The 26,273-nt window shown below is 41.8% G+C and overlaps 1 protein-coding gene across 2 annotated transcripts in view; it reads right to left on the bottom strand.

The window, feature by feature from the left end:
• MALT1 (MALT1 paracaspase) overlaps positions 1-26,273 on the bottom strand; it is a 64,130-nt gene that overhangs the window by 8,625 nt on the left and 29,232 nt on the right. The window contains exons 5-14 of one of the 2 annotated variants that reach the window (XM_003995258.6): positions 24,635-24,813; positions 24,109-24,205; positions 23,559-23,588; positions 20,556-20,582; positions 18,677-18,709; positions 13,310-13,513; positions 4,653-4,830; positions 3,309-3,383; positions 2,837-2,964; positions 336-485 (exon numbers count right to left, since the gene is read on the bottom strand). In XM_003995258.6, the coding sequence (XP_003995307.3) occupies positions 336-485; positions 2,837-2,964; positions 3,309-3,383; positions 4,653-4,830; positions 13,310-13,513; positions 18,677-18,709; positions 20,556-20,582; positions 23,559-23,588; positions 24,109-24,205; positions 24,635-24,813 (1,101 nt within the window). The remainder of the gene's footprint in view (positions 1-335; positions 486-2,836; positions 2,965-3,308; positions 3,384-4,652; positions 4,831-13,309; positions 13,514-18,676; positions 18,710-20,555; positions 20,583-23,558; positions 23,589-24,108; positions 24,206-24,634; positions 24,814-26,273) is intronic. The other variant, XM_011288150.4, reaches the window with a different exon arrangement.

The following is a 26,273-nucleotide window of genomic DNA, read 5'->3' as shown; positions in this document are numbered from 1 at the left end:
TTACACGTGCGACCTCCTTCAACATCAACAACCTTAGCAAGTGTTATTTCTTGTCCCCATTGATAGACAACATGCTTACCAAGGGGCAGAGACAGAATCAGAACCCAGGCCTGTCTGATTTTTCAAACAGCACACTTCCAGCAGCTCAGAATATGATCAAGTCTAAGGGACTGTATATTAGGTAGATTGTTTAGTCTTGGGTTTGCCCACCACGCTAAAATGTTGTCACTACAAAGTTGAGAAGAAAACGATTTATCCAGGAGGAAAAAACCTCCTTCATGATTTAATACAAGCACATTATAGAACGACGTCACAAAAAGCAGCCATCACCGTACCGTGTGCCTTGGCCCACTGCAGATTCCGCACCAGAGATTCCGCAGAATATGCTGTTCCCTGTATCGGGTCAGTAAGTGCTCTCTTTTCAGACAAGCTGCTCCGAATCTCCAGAGCCTGTTTGCCTTTGGTAAGGTGACACTTACCCATGTCTAAAAGATAAGAAATAAGTATTAAGACCACAATCTTCTCATTATGTTATGTTTTAAATACTTAGGCCAAGAACTCCCCTGAAAATCAGGTTATATTCTTAGTATCTATCACTTATTCACTCAACAAGTATTTACTGAACACCTACTATGTGCCAGGAACGGGTCAAAGTAATGAGCAAACAGATGTGAGAGAGAGAGAGCAAGAGAGAGCGAGAGGGAGACAGAAAGAGAACATGAGTGGGGGAAGGGCAGAGAGAGAGAGGGAGACACAGAATCCAAAGTGGGGTCCAGGCTCTGAGCTGTCAGCATAGAGCTGGACGTGGGGCTCAAACCCATGAACTGTGAGATCATAACCTGAGCCGAAGTCAGACACTTAACCGAATGAGCCACCCAGGCGCCCCCCTCAAAAATTTTTTTTAAATGTTGGACCAGCCCACTTCTAAAGGCCCTTTTAACTTTTATCTTCTATAATTCTATTACCAAATCCCTAATACTTTAAACCTTAAAATTCACAAAGAACTGAAAGTATATTTGTTTACCGAAAGAGTAGTCCTCATTTTATGTCTGCATTCCGTTGGGAAATACACGCAGTTAGTAAACAAATGACTATTTATCTACGAGAAAGTTAAGGTCCCGTGCCATCTACACCTCAGATATCTTTATTTTGAGAGAGAGAGAGAGAGAGAGAGAGAGAGAGAGAGAGAGAGAGAGAGAATGAATTCCAAGCAGGCTCCACACCCGACACGGGACTCGATCCCAAGAACCATGAGATCATGATCTGAGCCAAAACCAAGTCAGACACTTCACTGACTGAGCCACCCAGGAGCCCCTACCATGCATATTTTAATTTTCACTCAAACACAGGCATTGGTAAGTAGTATATGCCAACGTTTTAGGTTTTGAACTTAACAAAAAACTTATGCCACAATGTGTTTTCATCCAACCTATTTTAGACCAAGACTTATGATTATTGATAAATCTCAATTTAAACTCACAAAGCTATATATTATTTAATATGAACAAATTATTTCTCCTACATCTATATATATTATTATTAATAAAGTTATAAACTAATAGTATCTGGTCTTGGGAAAGTAGTTACTTACTTATCTGGAAAAAAAGAGGTAAAACTAAGATTCTTAAAATAAATTTTTTTAAATGTTTATTTGTTTTTTTTTGGGGGGGGGAGGGGCAGAGAGAGAGGGAGACACAGAATCTGAAGCAGGCTCCAGGCTCTGAGCTGTCTGCACAGAGCCCAATGCAGGGCTCGAACACAGAGTGAGATCATGAGCTGAGCTGAAGCGCGACGCTTAACCACCCAGGTGCCCCAAAACTAAGATCCTTAAATAGAGGAATCTTTTCTGAAATAGAAGCCTCATATATAAAGCAGATAAAAGCAGACTTTTCTGGCTGAAGCAGGATGGCAGGAGGAGGTCCAAAGCTCTGGCTGTCTTTGTTACATGGGAAAATGGTGAAGTCAGGTGATCCAGCTACAAGATCTGCATGGATAAAAACATGAAAATAGAGGTGATTCATGGCTCTCAGGGTAACTTTCACATATCTGATACTCAAGTTGCCATCTTTGGAACACCCAAGAAACTCCATTTCTCATGGGCTGGTTTGCAAAAGAACTGTTTTTTGGTATGACTTTTATTATTTTATTAAAACTTTTTTTTCTTTATTTCTGAGAGAGAGAGAGAGAGAGAGACAGAGAGAGAGAGAGAGACAGAGAGAGAGGGAGGGAGGGAGGGAGGGAGGGAGGGAGAGAGGAGACACAGAATCCGAAGCAGGCTCCAGGCTCTGAGTTGTCAGCACAGAGCCCGATGTGGGGCTCCAACTCACGGAACTGCGAGATCGTGACCTGAGCCAAGATCAGATGCTTAACTGACTGAGCCACCCAGCACCCCAAAAGCAGAATTTAAAAACCATTAAGTGCATCAAGAAAAAAATGAACCCAGACTTTTCCACCAGGCCTCAAAATTTCTGTAAGGCTGTATCTCTAATCCTCGGAGAGGATGCTCTCTGGACCAGGTTTCTGCAAAACAAGCAGACGGGGCAGCACCAGGCGCGAGGCACAGAAACGAGGCACACAACTCGGAGAATGAAACTTCACCGATTCCACAGTCTTGCCTGCGATCAGCACCGCGGCTCAAGTCATGCTGCGCAGAGGGCATAAAGCCAAGTCAACAGAATGAGGAAGGGGGGGGGGGGGAATTAAATGGAGTGTTGCTGAACATTGCCTAAAGTTTTGTTTTTTATAAAATAAATATTAATTCCAAACCTGCACAGTAATAGTAGGAAGACAATAATTACCAGAGGACCCTGAGTAGCTTTCTCTTTATTTATTTTACCTTCTGCAACTTCATCCAGTAACACAGTAATTTTCTTGTCTTCTAATAATCTATCTTTTAAAAATTTCATGAAAATTCCATTTGCCAACCCAGAATGCTGGATTTCAAAAGCTTCTGCCCCTTGACACCTTAAAAAACAGCAAAAAGACAAATTAAAACAAAAAGAAAGGAAACACTTGCCACATGGGCTTGCATAAATACGGACGAGCTTCATTTGCTTCTCAGCCTCCTGCATGACATCTTAATTAAACAGTTAATCTTTAAGCAGGAACTAAACGCTCTGGTGCTTAGTGAAAAGAAGATGTCAGGATAGGAGGTGCCAAAGTCAATTATTTAAAACTTCGTATCGAGGATATCAAAGAGGAAAATTTATGCCTACATTTCTATGGATCTGTCTAGGCTTCTAACCTATAATCAAAAAGAAGTCATGAAAAATGAAGGCATCTTGAACATAAATATAAAATTTCCTTACGTGGCGTATCCAAACACAATGTTGGCGGTGACTTTTAGTGCATCCAAGATCGGGATGGTGTCATCATAGTCATTTCTACATCAAAGGGAGGAGGGAGAAGGACAGATACAAATGTGAAAAAAGTTAAACAGCATTTTGGAGAGCTTTAATAATATAATGGAAAATATAACACTATTGTATCACATATGATTTAAAATTATAGATTCAAAATTCCTTTATCGAATCAGCCACATATTTACCCAAAATAATCCAGGGCTCCTATGCTGCTGAGAGGGCAGATGGCCACATCCTTTCTCTGCTTAGCTTTAAACAGGACCAACATCTGAACTCTGGCATTGGTTTTTGATTGGTAAACGCTGAGCAAGCACAAACTCTATTTCTGAGAGGAGTAATCACTGGTTCTATTCCTTAGTAACACAGTGGCCAACAACTGGGATCTGAAGCTTCAAACATGAGGTTCGGCTACACTTTCTGTATCTGCGAGACCAGGACTGACAGAAGCCCCACTGACCACGGGTGTTCTTTCTGTCAGTTTCTGGAGGAATAACTGAGAGACGACTGGAGACACCTACAGGCATTCTGAAGAGCTGAACCTTCTGGAGTGTGAATAAATACCCATGCCCTTGGGGCGCCCGGGTGGCTCAGAGTTAAATGTCTGACTTCGACTCAGGTCATGATTTCACGGTTTATGAGTTCGAGCCCGGAGCCGGGCGGGCCCTGGGCTGACAGCTCAGAGCCTGGAGCCTGCTTCAGATTCTGCGTCTCCCTCTCTCTCTGCCCCTCCCCCATTCACACTCCGTCTGTCTCTCTCTCAAAAAATAAACAAACATTAAAAAAAGAGTTTTTAGAAAAATAACCATTAGGAAAAATTAAGAAAAAATACCCACGCCCTTTAGTTCCTCACTTTTGTTCTATAGCAAATAAGAAAAAAGTTAAAATCATTAAATACACATGGAGAAAATATATTTTCCTCTAGTGTCCTTCTTGGTCAGTTTCAATCTGTAATTACAAATTCACAAGTTTGGGGCGCCTGGGTGGCTCAGCCGGTGAAGCTTCCAACGTCGGCTCAGGTCATGATCTTGTGGTTCCTGAGTTCGAGCCCCGCGTCGGGCTCTGTGCTGACAGCTCGGAGCCTGGAGCCTGCTTTGATTCTGTGTCTCCCTCTCTCTCTGCCCCTCCCCAGCTCATGCTCTGTCTCTGTCTCTCTAAAAAATTAACATTAAGAAAAAAAAAAAAGTCGCAAGCTTAGATTGTTCTTAGAATTCCCAGGTTTGCCTTAGATTTACTTGTCAAGGCTGATATTTACCTGAATCCAATGAGCTTCATTTAACACAGACAGCTTACCTTTTCCTACACATGTCCAACAAGAACACGTTGAGTCCAGTTTCCTTTTCTTGCATCAGTTTCAGTATATTTTGTACACAGAGGCAGTTTTCAGACCTATATGGATTTGGAGCATCAACAGGGACCATAAAGCTGTTCCCAAAGTTTTCGTAACCATGTCCTGCATAATATAATAGTCCTGGAAAAGAGAAAAAAGGGGTAAAAATTAACTCTAAATTGTACTCCGAATATGCATGCAGCACTCTTGTGGAAAAAACCCAGTCTTTTATTTTCTTCAAGTTAATGCAAGCTTATTTAAGAGACACCCAACTATAAACACAGTCAATGTTAACTAAGTTTGCACCGAAAATTATTTCGACAACAGTCTTCAAATACTGTATTTTAAACTGACATCAAGATGCTGTCCTGAAGTATGTTTGAGTTCATAAAAATGGTATATTTGTAACCAGTGGTATAATATGGAATGCAGATTTATCTTATGTTATATAAAAAAGAAAAAGGCTAAGGACTTCTTTGTTGACTCGTTTGTCTTCTCCATGAGACCAGGAGCTCCCCCAGGGCAGGGACAGTATTATCTCTATCTGTGGATTCCTGGCACACAGCAGGAGCTTAGTAAGTTTTTAATGGATGAACAAATAAACTTATTTAGATGACTAGTAACTACTAAATCCAGTATAGGAAATTCTATAGGCAAAAAAAAGGAAAAACAAATCCCACAGGCATTTATATACATAATTAGTAAGGGCTATAAAAATAAAAACGTAGTCTTTAAAAAAAATGATTATTTATTTATTTTGAAGGGGGGGGGTAGGGCAGAGAGGGAGGGAGGGAGAATCCCAAGCAGGCTCCACGTGCTGTCAGCACAAAGCTCTGCGTGACGCTTGATCTCATAAACCTCGAGATCGTGACCTGAGCTGAAATCAAGAGTTGGACACTCGACTGACTGAGCCACCCAGGGGCCCCTAAATGTAGCTTTTTCTAAGAAGGGAAGGAAAATCTGATTTCATGGATTACTACTTTTTTTTTTTTAAAGATTTAAACTTAAATCTTAAAAATAAAGATTTAAGTTTATTTTAAGGGAGAGTAAGAGAGAGCAGAGGAGAGGCAGAGAGAGAGGGAGGGAGGGAATCCCAAGCAGGCTCTGAGCTGTCAGCGCAGAGACCAACGTGGGGCTCAAGCCCATGAACCATGAGATCATGACCTGCGCCGAAATCAAGAGTCAGATGCTTAACTGACTGAACCACCCAGGAGCCCCATTACTACTTTTTCTTTTCGTTATGAGATATAAATGTCATTAATTTTCCATCTAGAGTCTCTTGAATTAATGATCTAAAATTTACATTCATTTTAGTAGTCCATAGATGAGTCATTTCTTTACTGAGAAACGATACTATAAAAACTGCACCAAACGACTCTGAACATTTTCTTGAAAAGATGTTTGTTTTGGCTGTAAAAAACAAAAAACAAAAAAGCCCCCAAATATCAGTATGGGCTTCCTTATAAAAATATTTGATAGAAATATTTGTGAAGATACATCCCCCTAGGCACGCAACCTCTAAGGCCCACTGATTTTGCTCTGTCAGCGTCCTGGATATGACGACTTCTTTCTATGGCTTTCTGACATTAATAGTAAAAAGGCGCCAAGCTGGGGAACAACAGAGAAGCTGCTCCCTGCACCTACAGCTCCAATTCTGAGCAAAGAATGTAGCTTCGAACAACTTGCTCCATTTGGTCCTCCAGGGCAGAACCCAGGTCTATTTTTCTTGAACTCTGACTAAAATGAGAAAAACGGTTCTTTCATATGTAACATTTCAGGTAAAAAAAAAAATGACAAAATGGGGGGCACCTGGGTGGCTCAGAGAGTTAAGCGTCCAACTTCGCCTCGGGTCATGATCTTGTGATTCACTGAGTTCGAGCCCCGCGTCCACAGAGCCTGCTTTGAATTCTCAATCTCTCTCTCTCTCTCTCTCGAAAATAAACATTTAAACTAATGACAAAACGGGCACATTCATGTATTCAGTGTGGGTTTATTCTATCCCATCTGTGTCCTGAATGAAAGAAATGAAAAAGAAAAGGAAGACAAGGTTCCTGCCCCAAGGATCTTGCAACTCATTCAGACCTGCTCATGTTGTTAAAGAACACAGAAAGTCAGCATACAATGAAATATCATAAATTATGTGATTAAGGAAACCCTGTATGATCTGAGTAAGGTGCACGGAGGAATCGGTGTGAAGGGAAGCAACCACAGGGGGTCTTGGGAGACTGGGTACAATTCGGAAAACCAGAGAAAGAGCAAGGGACGTTAGGGAACGGAAACAAACCAGGCGTGGGCCTGGAATGGCAGCCAAGAGAAAGGAGACCAGCCTGGCAAGGAATTAAATTATCCCCGGAAAGAAGAGGGGCACTGACACGAGCATCTTGAAAATCGTGACACGGGGAGTGGATGTAATTCACTAAGCAATGAAGACTGAGTGAGTGAAAAGCCAGCCCGAAGAATGAGAGAAAATACTTGCGAACAGTAGATCTAAAAGGACAACTTGTATCTAGAATACATAAGGAACTCTTCAATTCGACCCTAAAAAGACAAATAGCCAAGTAAAAAATGGGCCAAGGATCTGAACAAACATTTCTCCAAAGAGGATAGCAAACAAATAAACACACGAAACGCAAAACAGAACAATGAGGTCCCACATCACGCTTACTAGGACAGCTACAACGAACACACAGGCGTGAACATGTGTTGGCAAGGATGGAGAGAAACTGGAAGCCTCATTTACTTCTGGTGGGAACATGCACTGGTGCAAGTAGTCAGGAAAGAGTTTAAGCGGTTCCTCAAACAGTTAAACGCAGAATTCCCATATGATTAAGCAACTGCAGTCCAAGGTGTATACAGCCAAGAGAACTGAAAACCTATGTCCACACAAGAACGTGCACACGAGTGTTCACAGCGGTGTGATTCAGAATAGCACCCAGAGGCAACAACCCACGTGTCCACCGGCTGATGGATGGAAATGTGGTACATCCATACCATGATTATCCAGCCATAAAAGTAACGCAATGACACGGACGAACCTTGAAAACATTATGCTGAGAGAAAAAAGCCAGGCACGGAAAGATTCCGTTCTACAAAACGGCTCCAAAAGGTGAATCCATAAAGATAGAAAGAAAAGCTGCTGTTACCAGGGGTTTGGGACAAAGAGGAATGACGAGTGACGGCTAACGGACGTGGAGATTCTTTCTGGGGTGATGAAAATGTTCTGGAATTAGGTGACTGATGCAAAACTGTGAATACGCTAAAGCCACCGAACTGTACGTTTCAAAACAGGAGAATTTATATACTTCTTTATCAAGTACAGGCACCCCTCACTTTTTTTTTTTAACATTTATTTATTTTTGAAACAGAGAGAGAGAGAGAGAGAGAGAGACAGAGCATGAGCAGGGGGCGGTCAGAGAAAGAGGGAGACACAGAATCCGAAACAGGCTCCAGGCTCTGAGCTGTCAGCACAGAGCCTGACACGGGGCTCGAACTCACAAACCACGAGATCGTGACCTGAGCCGAAGTCGGACGCTCAACAGACTGAGCCACCCAGGCGCCCCACCCCCCCCTTTTTTAAAGTTTGTGCCACGCCACTCTGCCTTTAAGAGAGACCCACATTACAGTGTCTGGTTTTGCTAACCAAAGGAATCTAAAGAGGACTTCTTTTTAATGATTATTTATTTTTGAGAGAGACAGAGGAAGGGAGAGAGGGAAGGAGAGAATGAGCGGGGGAGGGGCAGAGAGAGAGGGAGACAGAATCCAAAGCAGGCTCCCGGCCCTGAGCTGTCAGCACAGAGCCAGATGCAGGTCTCGAACCCATGGACCATGAGATCATGACCTGAGCCAAAGTCGGACGCTTAACTGAGCCACCCAGGAGCCCTGAGACGTTTTGCTTTTATGAAAAAAAGGCAAAAAGCAGAAATGGCATTTAGCGTTCATTTGCAGCAAGTCATTTGGAGGCAGAACACAGCCAAGCAGAGAGAGAGGCACTGCCGGCTCCTTCCCCAGGATCCACACTCAGCATCCCCGGCAGCAAACCGCCAGACCTCTGAGCTGTGTCTGTGAGCATCTGGGTTGTATCTCAATGTATCTTGTGCATCCGTCAGCAAGATGTGTCTGGAGGTACCAGAAAAGGCTGTCTGGGCCTGGGAACGCTCACACAGCGGGAAACCTGTGTCTAAAACGGGACTCTCTTCCCCATCAGTCTGTTCACCGCTTCCCAAAGCAAGGTACCCAAAGCAAGGTATGCTCATTTGTAACCTTCACGACTCTGCCTCAGTTATTCTCCCTCCTTCCCATCTACTCACATCATGGCAATTCCTCAAGGGTTATCTCACGCTCAGGACCCTCAGCAGGTTATCACCTGGTTTCCAGCTTTCTGACACTTCGGTCTCTCCCTGCTGGGAAGCCGTGTGGCAGCACTCTCTGACACATAATCACACGCTGGCTTTTAGGGACACCTTACAGTTCTATGCATATTTAATTTCTTTGGTAAAAATGCTCATAAGAGACATTAATCTTATACGTTTGTATAGCTTTCTCACGGTTCGGAAAATACGTTCATATACATGAACTGATTTTAATCCACATAACAATGTTTAAATGATTTATATCCATATTTTATAGGTGAGAAAATGAAAAAGGTAACTGATTTGCTTACAATCATACAGCTGATAGGTGTTCCAACTCCAAAAAAAGCATTTTTAATTTTTTCCTCATTATATTAAGGGACTTAGAGTTTTGAGAGTATAAATCATGTTCTTTATTTTCCGTATCTCCTTCGACACCTAGCATACTCCTTTATCTGTGCTATGGATACATTAAGGAATTCAGTAAATACTTTTGAATGCATTAATTAACAATGCAAACCAATCAGGAGAGAGCTGGATCCAGAGAACTTTCTATAAAGGGTCTGATTTTCAGTAGAAACGGTACCATTTCTACAACTGATGTTACTTCAGACAGCCAACCAGGCAGCTTGAGTACTGTCCCCGCTGTATCATTTGACACATCTGCCTCCAGTGAGACGTAACTTGGGAGAAGCAGCAAGTTCAAGGGAAGGTTTAAGCTCCGTCAACCAGGGACACCTAAGCATGGCCCGTTACTTCAATGCCATACGTCCCACTCGGCAATCATTGAAATTAAGGCACTTACAGGAACAAAAAACCTTTCTCCGCCCCAACATGACTTATGGAAAGTGGAAGCATTTTGTATCAAAGTCTACATCCAAATAGTATGGCAGGAGATTAAACATTTTTATGTACAACAAACTAGGCCAAATCCTTGTATTTTAAGAATTCCATCTCTATTACTGCCAATTAATTTCATCAATTATCGCATTACTCAAAGGGTAGAGGTACAAAATAGGCATCTTTATAAAATGACAAAAGTATTTTTTTTTAAGTTTATTTACTTATTTAAGTAATCTCTACACTCAACATGCGGCTTGAACTCACGACCCTGCGACCAAGAGTCGCCAGCCGAGGCGCCCCAAATGACAGGAAATTTAATGTGGTTACAAATATAATCCTGTCCATTAGACCTTTAGGGAATCCTGTTTCTTGGGAACATGATTTCCAAGGACATAGTTTATTACAGATATTTATTCTCGCCTACAGGGAAGAGAATTGCCGAGACGGAAGACGGTCCCAGCGGAGTTGAGCTGCAGTGCACCTAGCACGGTGCTCTGACGAGGACAGTCACTGCCACCACCACTGTCACTGTCAGCCTACATAGCTCTTCCTGTGTGCCAGACACAGTCTGAATAAAGTGCTTTAGTTGTATAGTTATCACCTCCCATAATCCTCGTATTTCTCGTAACCAGGCGGTTATATTATCACCCACCTTTTACAGATGGAAATACTGACACACTGAGAGGTTTAATGGTTCACGTAAATCCACATGACTAATAAGTGACGGAACCAGAGTCTGGATGCTGGCCAGGCCAACCACTGTGCTATACTCCACGGTCTCTTTATAAGCTGCTGCTGGCTTTCTAGTTAACTTTACTCTCAGAAAATATAAAATGTCAGTGAGCTGGTTTTCCATGGCTTCGCTACACTATCATTTAAAAAACTCCTTTTTTTTTCTTCCAAATGAAACCTTAGGCTGAACCTTAATATATAAAAACATATGAAAGCTGGGGTTCTCTAATTGAGGCCTCGAGTGGAATGCTATCTGGTTCAAACCTCACCTCTAAAGATGCAGACAAACTGGAATTCAGGAAATTATACCGGTAATACTTTTACTGTGCCAGGCACAGGGATAATTATTTTACCTTTATTTATTCTGCAATCACTTCGTTAAGTTAGTCTATCCATTTCATAAATCCTTTTTTGCTTATAAAAGTTAAATAGCTTAGTTACGGTTCCACACTAGTCAGCAGAAAAGCCGGAGCGCTGAGCACGAGCGAGCTGACTTAAGGCTCCCGCCTCACCACACAGCTCTGAACTGAACGACTCCTCCAGGGTAAACGAGACTTGGCCATATTCTGACCAGACTCCAATATCCTTCTCCACCAAAGCACAGCAGGTGGAGAATGCAGGAAGGCACAGTGTGTGTGTGTGTGTGTGTGGGGGGGGATTTCAGTTACTCTCTCTCATAGCCATCTATGTGTGACAACTAGAAATCTTTACCTCCACCTGTCTTCGAGGACATGTAGTAGAGATCAGTTATTTCTGTTCTCAGAGGGTGTTTTTTTTAGGTTTATATATGTTTTCAAAGTGAGTTACCTACTTTCTGCTTTGGGGCAACTTTTGCTTCTTTTACAAACCCATGGGCAACATGATATAAAAGGGCACAAGCCTGGATGCGTATGCTTTCCGCATCTGAAGTCGTTCATGCTGAAATTCTCCCACGGCTCTGCCTTGGCCTCCCCCACCCCACAGGCCGTCAACTGGAGGTGAAGGCACAGTGCAGGAGGAAGGCCCTGTGACGCGAAGCCTCTGCCACACTTACGTCTGCATCACATGTGCCTGATGCCTGGGGTACGCACAACGCTTCAAAACAGAAAACTTTAACATTTATTTATTTATTTAGAGAGCCGAGAGCAAGCGAGCAGGGGAGGGGCAGAGAGGAGAGAGGGAATTCCAAGCAGGCTCTGTGCTGTCAGTGCAGAGACTGATGTGGGGCATGAACTCACGAACCGTGAGACCATGACCTGAGCTGAAATCGAGAGTGGGCCACTCAACCGATGGAGCCGCCCACACGCCCCGATGGTGTTTTTGTATCGGAGCAAAGCCTCAGCACAAGCTGAGCTCTTCTTGCCACAACTTTTTAATATTTCTGGTTTTCTACTTTACAGGCGCAATTAAAAGTTTTGGTTTAAGCTAGACAAAGGACTTAAAGCTAAGGTGACAATTTCAGTAAGAAATGAGAATGAGGGGTGCCTGGGTGGCTCAGTCGGTTGAGCGTCCGACTTCAGCTCAGGTCACGATCTCACGGTTCGTGAGTTTGAGCCCCGCGTTGGGCTCTGTGCTGACAGCTCGGAGCCTGGAGCCTGCTTCGGATTCTGTGTCTCCCTCTCTCTCTGCCCCTCCCCCAGTTGCACTCTGTCTCTCTCTCAAAAATAAATGAACACTAAAAACAAAATTAAAAAATCCTTTGAGCCTCATTAGCAATTCCACCAAGCTTACCTCATCATCTCAGTCTCATTACAAATAAAAGGCTGAATTTAGAAATTAATCTATTTAGAAATTACTGAAGTAAAATAATTTGAAAGATATAAAAGCTTTCAAACGGATACTTTTTATTTATCACCAGCATGCCTAATAACAGGCCTGGAAATGCCACTTCCCTGGCAATCAAATGTGATCGCACTGCATCACAGTCCCACCCCCTGTGAAATACAGCCCAAATGAGCCCGCCGGCTGGCCTGCCTTTTGTGGCTATCCTCATTTAAAAAAGTAAGTTACCAAAGAGATTACTTACTCCTGACAACATACTCTATCTCTTTAAAAAATCTTTACCATATATGTGGTGTTCTTAACATATTTCCATGAGGGAATGAATAAAATGATTAAAAATTTACTGTTAGAATTTTTGTGGAGGTCCACCTTTAACTATGTTTGTACAGAGCTTTAGTTTACAAACTGCTTTCATATGTTTCATTCACTAACAAATCCTTGCTAAATTCCAGTTCCCATTAAAGGATTAGAAAATGCCATGAAATAGTTAGAAAAAGGAAACAGACGTAAAGAACGTACATTCGGTTACCTTTCGTACTACACACACACACACACACACACACACACACACACACACACAGCAATACTGTACATATATGAGTATACAATTTCCCATTTGGTCATTAAGCTTTACTGTACTTCAGCTCTTATCAATAAAAACCAAAATCACCAAAGACAGGAAAGAACTATTCTAATAAGAACAAAAATGTTTTCACAAGAGACATTAAAGACACTGAGTTAATTAGTTATTCACATGGAGCTACAGAACGAAGATCAAATCCATCGTCTTTACAAGAACAAAACTCTTCCTTCACTTCAACAACACGTTCACTTCGACAATGATCAAATCGGACCATTTTCTGATTTTTACCGCTTAACCTAACTTGTGCAACGAAGAGTGGCTAATTATAAAAACAGGCCTGTAAGTATCTTACCATAAACTCCTTTGTCTAAAAGGAGTAAAAATTCATCCACGGCATTTCGCATCTCATACTCCGTGAGATCCAAGAGCGAAACAACTTTGAAATCTAGTTGTCTTAACAAGTTGGTCAACTCGTACACATCCACCAAAGGAGCTTTGAGCTTGGGGTGTTCCCAGTAATTCATATTTCCTATCAAAAGAGCAACCTTGTCCTTTGCTGTTAAAAAAAAGAGAGAGAGGGGGGATTTAAAGGGAGGATATAAAGATTAAGATTAAAGTAAGACCTATGGAAATGGTAGAATTATAACAAATTGTATGCTTTACGAATTAAGATCTCGTTCTAATTTAATTTCATTTTAGAGGTACTACTTTATGTGGAAAACTCCAGTGAGGAGCACAGGCTGATAGACAACAGAGAGTAGACTCATTCGTGCTCACTCGGGCCAAGGCTATTGATGAACTGCATAGGAAGCCACATACTTGTACTGAGTTACAACAAAAATAAAGAGTATAATATTCAACTAGCTTTTAGAGCAAATTTAAACAAGCAATGTTAGTAACTGGGTTCCCATCAAATTAGGTTCTGTTTTGCTGACAGCGGAAAAGGCTTAAAAAAAAAAAGCAAAAATAAACACCAAAAAGAGGAACAGGACAAATTCTCATCAGAGCAAGCAAGGGGAAAACCAAAGAGGAGAGAAAGGCAGGGACTTAACAAGAACTGTATCTGAATTTTCTCAGCTGATGTATTGTTTCCTTTTGGTTTCTTAAAAAGGTCATTTGGGTGACCTTAGGGATATGTGAAAACTTTTCGTATGAGTATCTTAAGAGTTTCTTTTCTGACCTCAGTGCAGAGACTCTGCTCAAAGGTGTACTCTTAGACAAAGAATTTTCCTATTTTCAAGGGGCAAAATGATCCACACCGATGCCTTAAAAAGTACCACCTAGCTTTGTCACGTGTGTTGCTTGTCCAAAAATGGCTGTAGAAGGCTGGTCTTCAAAACTATACGTTTGCTAGTCGGGGGCGGGGTTAGCGGTTAAAGAGTTGAGGCTGCGCCATGACAGCAGTAACCTATTACAATGTTTTTCTGGAGGGCTCGTATGTGCAGCACAGGTCATGGCAGAAATGTGACGGAGATACCAGGGGGCAGTGAGGAAGGTGTAACAAGAGCACTTGGCTGAAGAGCCACACTGGGTAGGACCTTGAGCCACCTCCCGACACAGGCCAGGACTTAGGTGACCAACCTCTGTCACTAAGTGCTACTAAGTAGTTTATTTATAAATTATGAATACGACTTCGATGAAACTGAAACAGGCACAAATAATCACATTGCTGACGTGATGTCTGCCATACGGAATAGAATTTCAGATGTTTCAAATCATTAAATTGATCAAAACTCTGGTGAAATTTCTTTTCTTTCCACAGAACATTTCAATCTAATGTTAACTGAGGTCTGGAGAAAAACTAGCACCAACTCCAAGAATGGGACTCTCTTAAAGTGAAAGAAAACCCTGCTTTGTGAAAAGCCCCAATACTTTTAGGTCATGGTATCTGTATTCTGTATTTACATTCTTAGAGATTTCTTGCAAATTGCTTACTCTCATGAATACACATATTTTAGAAAAAAAATGAAATTATAAACATTAAAAAAACATTTTAATGCTTTTTTATTTATTTTGAGACAGAGAGAAAGCGGGGGAAGGGCAGAGAGAGAGAATCCCAAGCAGGCTCGGCACGGTCAGCATGGAGCCCGACGCGGTGCTCCATCTCACGGACCACGAGACTGTGACCTGAGCCAAAATCAAGAGTCGGATGCTTAACCGACTGAGCCATCCAGACGCCCCTTAAACATTTCTAATTCAGTAAAAAGTCACTTCAGTTCCTATACAAATGATAATCTCTTCTTTTATTCAAAAGAAAAAGGCCAATTATCAAGACTACTTCATATACAAAGACTTCGACATAAAGTTACTATTGAACTGCCTTTAGTTCTAAAAATCATTGAAAAAGCAGACGACAGGATAGATTCCAACAGGAGGCAGTAGAAAACTTAACCTTTCTTGGATCTTTTTTTTTTTTTAGATTTCTTCTTAAATAAACTAGGTGTGTACCCTTACACCCAAGTACCCACTCTAGAGCAAGACTGTTACCTGACTAATCCACAGAAAGAAAATTTTCAGTGCTTTTTCCGGGAGCCCAGCAACCCTATCAGAATTCAGACCCATCGATACAGTGACAGACTCAGTGAGGGGAAGTAAGAGAATGTCTGACTTACATGCTCCAGCCCAAATCATGGGTTCCCAAAGTTATTCAGGTAGTAAAGTGTTTGTAAATCACAGAGGTGATTCTGATGGAATATTATGACAATTTAATTCTAATACGTGTTTTAGACTACGTCTTATTGGCAAAACACAAGTATAAGGGATGTAACAGAAAAAATCACGAGAGTCTGGGGGAAAAAAGACCAGTTGTCAAACTGAGCACGTGTTTGCCAATGTCAATTCCTTATTCATTGGTTTTGTTACTTAGAAAGAACAGCTGCTACAGTTTTCAGAGGGCCAGGGTTCAACAACTTGAGAACTCTGTGGCTTAAAATCTATGTATCAATAGTTGACCACAGCTCTTTAAACAATTTTCCCCAATGGTAAGTTTTTAATAGCCAAGTCCTAAAATGTCGCAGGGCATTTTCTCGAGTTTAATGGTAATGAAGAGGATGGGTAAGTAAATCTTACCTTGCCCAATCTACTCGTGAATGACAGGTGAACTGGGGTGTATTTGGGATGAGAAGCAGACCGCAGTGGTCAACAGAGAGATGACAAAGACCCGTTCCGGGAATTGGCCGTAGGAAGGAAAAGGAAAAGCCAGACTTCAGAGATATGACAGAGCAAGAAGCGGTAAAATGCAAAGCTGGGGAGAGAAGAGTGAGGAATCAAAGACAATTTCAAAATAGCAACTACATAAGCAATTCATGATGGTTTTCAAGTGATAAAAATAAATGGAAGAAATCTTCTGAAGAAAAACATTTACTGTAAGAGCCACCCACAATTTCTTGAACACAAACCATTTATTGGAAAAAGGAAACATAAATGCCAGTTGATTAAACAATAGAATAATAAAACCACTTCAGAAAGGTATTTTAACTACGTGATCCCAGGCATCTTCCAAAGCTTAACTCAATATATTCTTTAAAAAGCGACACAATGTTATAGCATTCGTTCCACATCTAATTATTCTAATAGTGTGTTACTCATCTCATCCAAAATAAATAATATTTAGGAGCCCCTGGAAAAAAAACTTGACATAGATTAAGTGCTATTAAAAAAAAAAAAAAAAAAAAACAAACAACACACAAAACACAAACCTTTGGCTACCAAAAATGGAGTAGCCCCAAATCTGACAGAATCTTTTCATCTCTATGTCCCTCAAAATAAAGTCCAAGTTCCTTAGTCCATGCCTACCTTTACAGATGTGGTAGAAGAGAACCTCCGAGCAGCCACCCCATCCTTGCCCTCAGCAAGGCTCCGACCCCCGAATCTGGGCTGCCCTGTGATTCTCTTTGAACAACATAATTTGGCGAGACGATCGCCAGTTCTGGGTCTAAGCCTTAGGGAGTCCTGACGACTCCCCGCTTTTGAGACCCAGCCACAATGTAAAGAAATTTAGCTAGGGGCGCCTGGGTGGCTCAGTCGGTTGAACGTCCAACTTCAGCTCAGGTCACGATCTCACGGTTCGTGAGTTCGAGCCCCGCATCAGGCTCTGGGCTGATGGCTCAGAGCCTGGAGCCTGCTTCCGATTCTGTGTCTCCCTCTCTCTCTGCCCCTCTCCCGTTCATGCTCTGTCTCTCTCTGTCTCAAAAATAAACATTAAAAAAAAAAAATTAAAAAAAAAAAAAAGAAATTTAGCAACATGGCAAGACCAAATGGGGAAGGAGGGGAGGAGGACAGAGAAAGGGGGAGACAGTGAAGCAGGCCCGAGGCTGTACAACAGGAAAACGGGGGGCACAAGCACTCTGCCAAGGGACGGCCACTATTCAGCCGTAGCTGAATAGTCAAAAGCTACCGCTTTTCAAAAGAACCTAGAAATCCAGATTTTTATATAGTATCTGATTAGTGACAAATGATTCTAATGGTTAAAAAATACTCTATGGGCCCCCTGCTCCCTCCAAAGGTTACGCAGTTTGTGCCGTTTTCTCTGTGGCCTTTGGCAATCTCTTGCGGGCTACCCCTCGGTTTGAATTTCCACCTCTACGCTGATGATGCTCCTGTGTCTCTAATCCTGGCCTTCCCTTACAGCTCCAGATCCATACATACAAGGGGCTGCCGCCGGCTGCCTTGTGTCTTCACCTAATGTGATGCAAATACCTCAGAGGGGTTAGGTCTCAAACGGATAGTCACCTATCCCCTGAATGTTGCTTTTCATTCTGTGTCCTCTAACTCAGTGGGTTGTGTCGCTGCCCACCTAGCGGTCCAAGCAGGAATCCGAGCAAGCATGGTGACGCCTGTCTACTTTTTATGCCCTACAGCAAGGTGATAAGAACAGCTTACTGATTCTATCGCCTCGAGATCTTTTGAGTCTGCTTCGTCTCCTGCGTTCTCACTGCTACTATCTTAGTTCAGATTCTCGTAATTTCTTATCTAGACTACTGACTACTGCAACGGTCTCTTAACTTTCCTCCTAACCAAAAAAAGAAAAAAAAAAAAAGAAAAAAAGAAAAGAAAAAAAAACCCCAAGAACATCACTGCCTTCCAGTTTACTTTCTATGCCCGTACAAGACTGGCCTTCAAGAGAGACAACCCTCAGCCCTCTACCAACAAGTCTCCTTCCAATGGCTCGCGAGACAAACGGGGCTCCTCAAGGTCTGGTGTCTTCCGACCTCTCCCCCGCTTTCTCTTTGTGCTCTAGGGGACTGTGTGTTGTTGGCTGTCCCCAGAATACAACACACTGGCTCACTGTCTACAACTGTGTGCTTACGAAACTCTGTTCCGCCTGGCAGGTCTTTCTCTCCTTTAAAACGTAAAGCTGCCATCGCAACCTCTCCGCTGCTTCTCCAACCTCCAACCCCACCAAGCGATCGTATTAGTATTGATCACTTCTCTGTAACGCGTACAAGTTTCTTGTTTACCTACTCGTTTGTCTGCGTGTTGCCAAAACAAAGAAATCCCCCCAGAGAAGCTGGCTAGGCCCCAGAAACTGAATTCATAATCTCTTTAAGCCCCGTGTGCTGTAATTTCTTTTAGCAATATCCAAAATAAAACATCTGGTCTCGACGTCATTTAAGTATTTGGAACAGCTGCCAAATTAAAATGTCTCGAATCCCTTCATGATCACCATAAAAGCGCCGCAAAGTTGTGTTTTGGCCAAGCATTTTAAAGCTCTACTCACCCAAAGGCTGATCGCCCGTTTGCTCTTCATGGTCTACAAAAAGATAAAAATGCAAGAAAGATAGGATGTTATTGTCGGTGATACAAATACCTGCAGGGTTAAAGATACACGGAACCAATGAGCAGCAGGATCGGCAGCAGCAAAGGACAGAATGTGGTTCCTAACGGCTAACCAATAATTTTAAGATTTTCAGACTCTTGATAAACATACCTGGATGGGCAGAGTTAGACTCGGGACAGGGGACTATTTTCGGAAATTCAGCACCACGGCTGGGGGTAGTGATCTTTAACAGGCCGCGTAGAAACCAGTCTGAAGACGGCGGGTGGTGGCACCAGGCACCGGCAGAAGCGCCGAACGGTTTCTGAACGTCTGCCGGGTCCTGTTCTGCGTGCTTTAAGTGTAATGGATTCAAATAAACCTCAACTCGTCTCCGAGGTGTATCTTTCCACCATCACATAAATAAGGAATCCGAGCACAGGGAGATGAAGCAGCTGGCTCAAAGGAACAGAGCCAGTCAGCCTCGTGCCATAGTCTGTGCTTTCCGCCATCTGTGTACCTAGAGCCCAAATACCTCCCACGCCCAGGACCACGCGGGAGAAGCCACAGGGAAAGATGGAGTGGAATCAGCGATGTGTCCACCACAACACAGGGTAACTCTGTTTGCGTTTTTAACAGCACATATAAAACGCCGGAGCCTGTTACAAGTTTTTAAACGTTCTCTTTTTCAAAACCTCACTTTGGGGGGCATCTTTTGATTCTTGAGGAATCAGGATACAATGAAAGAGGGGGGCCAAGAAAATCTCCGAGGCTTAGCGGCGGTTTCTCATAAAAGTTTTCCCGAAGCAACTTTTCACAGTGTTCACTGAACGGCAAGAAATAAGAGGCCAATTTAGGAAAAGGCCTAATTCTGTGTGGGTCTGGAGTCTGAAGCACAGTCCCACGAGACTCCTCAGCAGGACAGCACCCCCGTAAGGGACGCGACCCGGTCTGTCTAATTTGCATCTGCGTCGGGGGCACAGCCCCGTCACTGCTCACAATGGCAGACGCTGACTAGTCAAATATGGGCACGAAACTAAGCAGGCTAGTTATGGTGCTAAAATAATGAGAAATGACCTGCCGAGAAGAGGGATCGCTGTAAATATTCAATGATGTAGTTGCCTCCTTCAACTGTTTGTGTAAGGTTTCATTTCCAGATACTTTCACAGGCTCCATCACTGCCTTTCAGGATTTCAGGCCCATGCTGACGTCCCCCGTCTTGACGTGGTCCTCAGCATTACTATGTGTGTCACCACAGCTAAGGCGTTCCCGTCAGCTTCGCTTGTTCGGACATCTGATCTGGTCAGAAGTGGCCAGGGGGACGGAAACTTCTGCTGTCAGTCTCTTCATGGTCAACGACCGGCTGTATCTCTGTACAGCACCAGTGATCCTCTCTTGCTTCAGAGAAAGACAAGCCACCCGACTAGCTCAGGTGTGTTCTAAGATTGAGCAACTCTGAACCAGGTCCCAGGAGTCTGGCAAGTTCAGAAACGTTACCCCCGTCATTCTTTCAAAGACCGTTTCTTGCCTTTCAAATTAAAGATCACACACTTCCCCCTGTAACTGCCTTTTTAGGCCACAGAGTCATGTACACAATGATAAAAATATACATTGATATTTTCTGTGGCTGCAGCATGCTTCTGCCTGTACGGTCTTGTAATCTAGAATATTTTCAATACTTTCGCTTGCAATAAATTATACTTCATAGAAGTACCAATTTCAATCCTCCACTGTATTACTTTAGTAAAGAAAAAAGTTTACTAGTACCACTGTGGCCAAAGAATATCTACAGTACCTTTAAGTTGTTACATTCAAGTTAACATTTTACATTTATATTACTCACCAGGGCATCCGAGATTATTTAATTCATCTAAAATGAAGTAAGAAAAAATAGATTAGTTTTAAATAATCACACTGCCCACGTGGCACAGTCAGACCAATCAAAGAGATAGGTTTCAAGCTATTCAGGCATGTTCAGTTTAGAACTTTCCAAACACCTCCCAAGAGGAGGCGCGCAAGCAGTGAACACGGAGAAAGGCTGCTGGGGTCAGCGAGGACTTCAAAGTCATGACTGTGCTCCCTGAATGGCAAAAAGCTCAACAGACTCCTTCATGATGTGTTCAGAGTTTTAGCTATTCTGGCCTTTGGGACAAAAAAGAGTCAAGGGATAGGTCTGTGGCCTCAACTGTAAACTTCCTGAAACTAAGAAACAATCTCAAATGATTTTTTCTTTTTTAAAAAACTCTTACTTGTCCAACAGTTTGAGGTTTACAGAACTAATGTGAAGAGAGTAAAGAGAGTTCCTGTAAACACCAGTTTCCCTATTTTAACGTCTTGTGTTTAGTAAGGTGTATCTGTCACAACTAACGAACCACTAATATTCTCTCTCTCTCTCTCTCTCTCTCTCTCTCTCTCTCTTTTTTTCCAGGACCCCATTCAGGACACCACATTACATTTTCTGATGCCCCTCTGGGTTCTTTGTTGTGGCAGTTCCTGAGCCTTTCCTTGATTCGATGGCCTTGACAGTTGTGAAGATTACTGGTGAGGTGCTTTGTAGCATCTCTCTCAGTTTGAATTAGTTGATGCTTTTCTCATGGTTAGACCAATGTAATGTGTTTTGGAGGTACAGTAGTTTCAGAATTATTAACCTGCACTCTCTGCCTAAAGGACAGATAAAATCATCTAAGCAAATACCCACGACATTATAGCCATCTGCTTCTCCTTTGTAAATCTTATGAAGATGCCAATTAACACGAACAATAAACTATAAATGTTACATTGTTCATAAGATGTCATGAAGGAACTTATTCTTCTTTGTGGTGTAAAATCAACTAAAGAGTATCATCAATAATCACTACATCAATTGTACAGAGATCTCTACAATGTCTCTTGCTTCTCTTACAGACGTCATTCATTTCTAGTTACTTGGGTTAGCACCTTGTTCTTCCATCCCCTCTTCACTTTACATTTGTAATACATTTAGATTCTTTGGTTACATTCTGCATTCCATCCAGGGATTCCCCCTCCTCTGGCCTCCTACTAAATGGTTTCAAAAACTTGCATGCAAGTATTCACCGTTACGATGAGCATACAGAATAGTTTCACTGCCCTAAAGAAAATCCTGAGCTTTGGGGTGCCTGGGTGGCTCAGTCGATTATTAAGTGTCCGACTTTGGCTCAGATCATGGTCTCATGTTTCGTGAGTCCGAGCCCCGGGTCGGGCTCTGTGCTGACAGCTCGGAGCCTGGAGCCTGCTTTGGATTCTGCGTCTCCCTCTCTCTCTGCCCCGGACTCATGCTCTGTCTCTGTCTCTCAAAAATAAATGTTGAAAAAAAAAAAAAATCCCAAGCTTCACCTATTCAATCCCCACTTTTGTCCTGATTAAGTATCTTTAACAAAATTCATAAAATGAAGTAAGTAACATCATATTCTGCAGGCTAAAAAAACCAAAAAAGATACGAAGTGGGACACTGTTAATGGTATGTGTCAATCTGCCAATTAGAAAACATCTCAACTTTTATGCTCTTTGAGAAAGAAAAGTTGGATCTAATTTTTCCATTGGAAATTCCTGAAGTAGTTGCATAGTTGGATCTTCATCTCCAAGCGTGCTGAGAGGATTTGTGTGAAAATCAGAATTTAATAATGTTTGCCATTGTGAAAACCACAGAGAATCATACAGGCACCCCATAGCAGCACCCCAGCAGGACGGTGATTTCCATGCATTGCCCTAGAGCCAAACAGCAGTGCTAGTGTGTATGTTAGTTCTTAGAGATATCCAACGTTAGGAGGGTGGAGAAAATCATGCAACCAGGCAAAAAAGGAGTAAGAGGAGCAGGACGAGTTTGTTAGGATTTCTTCACAGAACTTCTCTCATGTAAGGCCCCTGTGGACAACAGGACTGGGATCCCTTTATGCTAGAGAGTTCTTGGTCAAAAGTATGCTTTGGGACAAGACCAGTAACTACAGCACTTCAATGTGACACCACAGAGAAATGAAAGACAAGGAAAATCCAGGAACCAAAAGATTTAACATCATTTTTTTTTTTTTTTTTTACTTTACCCGCGTGGAGCCCAAGGTTAAGTAAAAGTGTAAAGCAGGAATTGAAAAAATACTTTGCTATCTACAAATCGAATTTCGTGAAACAATGTGATATACTAAGGGAAGGAGGAAACTTAAGTATTACAATTTACTCATTAGAACTTATACGCAATGCTTCACAGAATTAAAACAACTTAAAAGCTTATGCTGAATTCTTGTCCGGTTCTCTTTATACACTATGACAAAGATGACACAGTGGATTCATCTATAGACTTGTAGCTTCAAAAATGGATCTTCATTGGTAAAATTGTTTACATTGAAACAAATATCAGATACCGGACAAAACATGTGCTCCACAAGAAACTGCCTGTCCTGAAACTCTTCGCGGAGAGCACGTTCTCATCAGAGCAGCACGCAACCGTGGCTAAAAGGATGGCTGCGATCATCCAAATGGCTATCCATGATAGTACAGCCATCCGTCTCTTTAACAGACTCTATAGGTAAAACTTAACATTAAGAATTAACTGCAAGTATTTCCTATTCAGAAGATGTGCAGTAACGCTACGGTATGCGATAGAAGGTCAACTGGAAATTAGTCACGTGGAAATTAGTTACGGGTGTCCATTTGACAGTGTCGCTGGCAATTTACGAACCTTAACACTGAGATACAGTATCGTTCAGTGAAATCTCTTTCTTATAGCTAGTATTTTTTCCATCGCTGCACTCAGCAGGCTAGACAGAGCACTCCACCGCTCCCCAGAGGAACCAGCATGCAGGGTATTCGGGTTCAAACCAAAGGATTACGCTACCTTCAGTGCACTCCACTGCATCTGTTCTTCCTTGTTCCAGAGAAAACAAATGTGAATACAGTGTAATTCATGCTCTCAGGAAGGGCAGCCATCAGGTAAACAGAGAAATAAATATCATACAAATATGTTGGCAAACCAACATGTGCATCGACATCTCCTACTGTGGACGACCTCACTATAAATGCAGTAAGCCTGAACAGAACAACTCCCAAATTACGAACTTCATAATGTGGATTGTTGGTTGGTAATCATTCTTTCCTTTCTAGGTCTGTAGCGCTCCGTTTTAAAAAGACGTGCTATTGAAACTCTTTGCCCACTTAAACCAAGATTTTGATAACTAAAGTTTTTAAAGAATACTTTTTCCCCACAAACGTTTATGATTGTGAAGTAAGTATTCTCTCGCATTTCTATATAAACAACATAACTCCTGAGACTTAACACACCATTAAACAGAATGAGGTAAAAAGTAGAATTTCCGGGGCTTACATGTTTCATTTTAAATAATTTGTATTCAACTCCATTCGTGAGAACACTGAGTAAGACTGCTTACCTATGATGATTTCTACCTTCTTGCTATCTTGACTGTCTCGATCGTTATATACGTGACACCAGTAGGTCCCTTGGTGTTCCAGATCCACATAAGGCACCTATTATCAATATCAGAGCACACACACATTTCCTTCTCAATTTTAATCTAAATTGGCTTGGAGAAAAAGTTATTTTGAAGTCAGGAAAAAACCTCTAAGATCTCAGAGGACTTTAGATATTCTTACATCATTTCCATTTATTAGGTTAAATATTAGCAGGCAAATATTAGTGACTCTAATAATGGTGAGTTAGGTGCAATACTATCTGACATTTTAGTATAAGCCCTTAGATGTGGGCTAGTGTTATGTTCCAGTACTTTTAAAAATATAAGAATCAGTTAATATTGAACAACAAGGGACTTGAAAAGAAAACAAGGAAAACGTGAAAACTCCCCAAAGGATATGAATTTTAATGTCTGTCTTAATTTTTAATTATACTATTTATTTTCTATATCAACATACAAAATACGCAAATAACCAACTTCCTACCATGTATAGCTTTTTTGTCTCATGTATTAATGGTGACTCATTTTTGAACCACTGGTAGTGAGGAATAGGGCTTCCAACAGCCACACACTGTAAAAGCAATGTGCTGCCAGGCATCAGCTTTTGGGACCTTGGTTCAACGCAGATTTGCAACTTGGATTCAGAGATGCCATCCAAACTCCCTGAAATTAAAAGAAAAATATCACCGAACATAAATAAAATCTCTAGGTTAACAATACTTTTTTCCCTTTAACTGAAAAAAAAAAAAAGTGTTTTCAAGTTAATTTTTTTGTAACCCTTACTAGCCTCTCCCCAAACTCTGTTTCATAAAACTGTGGCACTTCTAGAAATACTAAGAGATGTTCTGTGGATAAAAGGATGCTGTAGAGGGGCGCCGGGGTGGCTCAGCGGGTTAAGTGCCCAACTCTTGGTTTCGGGTTCAGGTCATGCATGACCTCACAGTTTGTGAGTTTGAGTCCCGCATCGGGCTCTGTACTGACACTGCGAAGCCTGCTTGGGATTCTCTCTCTCTTCCTCTCTCTCTGCCCCTCCCCTGCTCTCTCTGGGTCTCCCTCTCAAAAATGAATACAAACTTTTTAAAAAACTAGAAAAAACAGGATGCTGTAGACAAGTAAGTTTGGAAAATTCTAGGTTAAATACAGTTAAACAGATTTTTATTGCAGGACTTCTCAGAGCTTTAATCATTAGTATGCTTCGTGTATTCAAGAAGGGAAAATCGTTCAAGCGGTTTTCACATGTGTTTGGCCACAGGATCTTTTTGGTGGGGGCAAATGACTTATTAACACCTTGAGTGATATTCATATTTCAAACAGAAAGTGCTACATTCTACTGTTTAGCTTATTAAAAGGAGGGGTTTTGTTATCAGCATGGAATAAATATGAATGGACTATCACTAGCATTTCTTCCTGAGGTAGACACTAGAGAGCGTTATTTATTGAACGCTCGTGTTGCTCTAAGGTCCTCAAGGAAGGAGGTCTTACCAGTGTTAACACAGCCCCAAGTCTCTGTCCTGAAAGTTGGTGTCTCACACACGGCAGGTGATCAGTCTTTGCTGAACGAATAGGATTTCATGCACTTAACTTTATTTTTTTTCATTTTTCTAAAACAGTTTAATTCAAAAAAGGTGAAGACTCTGACAAAATCAGGGGGAGGGGCAGAACCCAAAAAAGCACACCGTGGGAGTCTACTGGCTCGGTCACAAACAGCACCATGAGAAAGATATTTAGGTTTAATACAAATTTGATACAAAGAAAACGGGAAAAAATACCTCTATATGCTAAAAGCAATTAGGCTTCACAAATAAGGCCAGCGAGGCTATTTTATTTTTTTGACACCTTAATTCACCAGTGTTCTTTCTCTTATTTTCTTTTATACTCTCTTTTTAGTTCTTCTCTAATATGGGGAACTGGCTGGAAACTCTACAGTTCACATCCTCTTATCAACAAGGAGAAAGTAAACAGGACTAAAATGTACAAAAGAATGTACTGGGATGATATCATACAATTAACTTTCTCATATACACACATCACCTTTTACTCTGTTCAATGCTTTTTGTTCTACACAACACACACAGTGTAACAGACAGCATGGCCAGCGTCTGGCTTTCCATCACACTGCCTTT

The sequence above is a fragment of the Felis catus genome, chromosome D3 (assembly GCF_018350175.1).
Source record: "Felis catus isolate Fca126 chromosome D3, F.catus_Fca126_mat1.0, whole genome shotgun sequence".
In the NCBI taxonomy this organism is placed as follows: Eukaryota; Metazoa; Chordata; class Mammalia; order Carnivora; family Felidae; genus Felis; species Felis catus.
The sequence above is the reverse complement of the archived record's forward strand: the minus strand, read 5'-3'. Positions and strand labels throughout refer to the sequence as shown.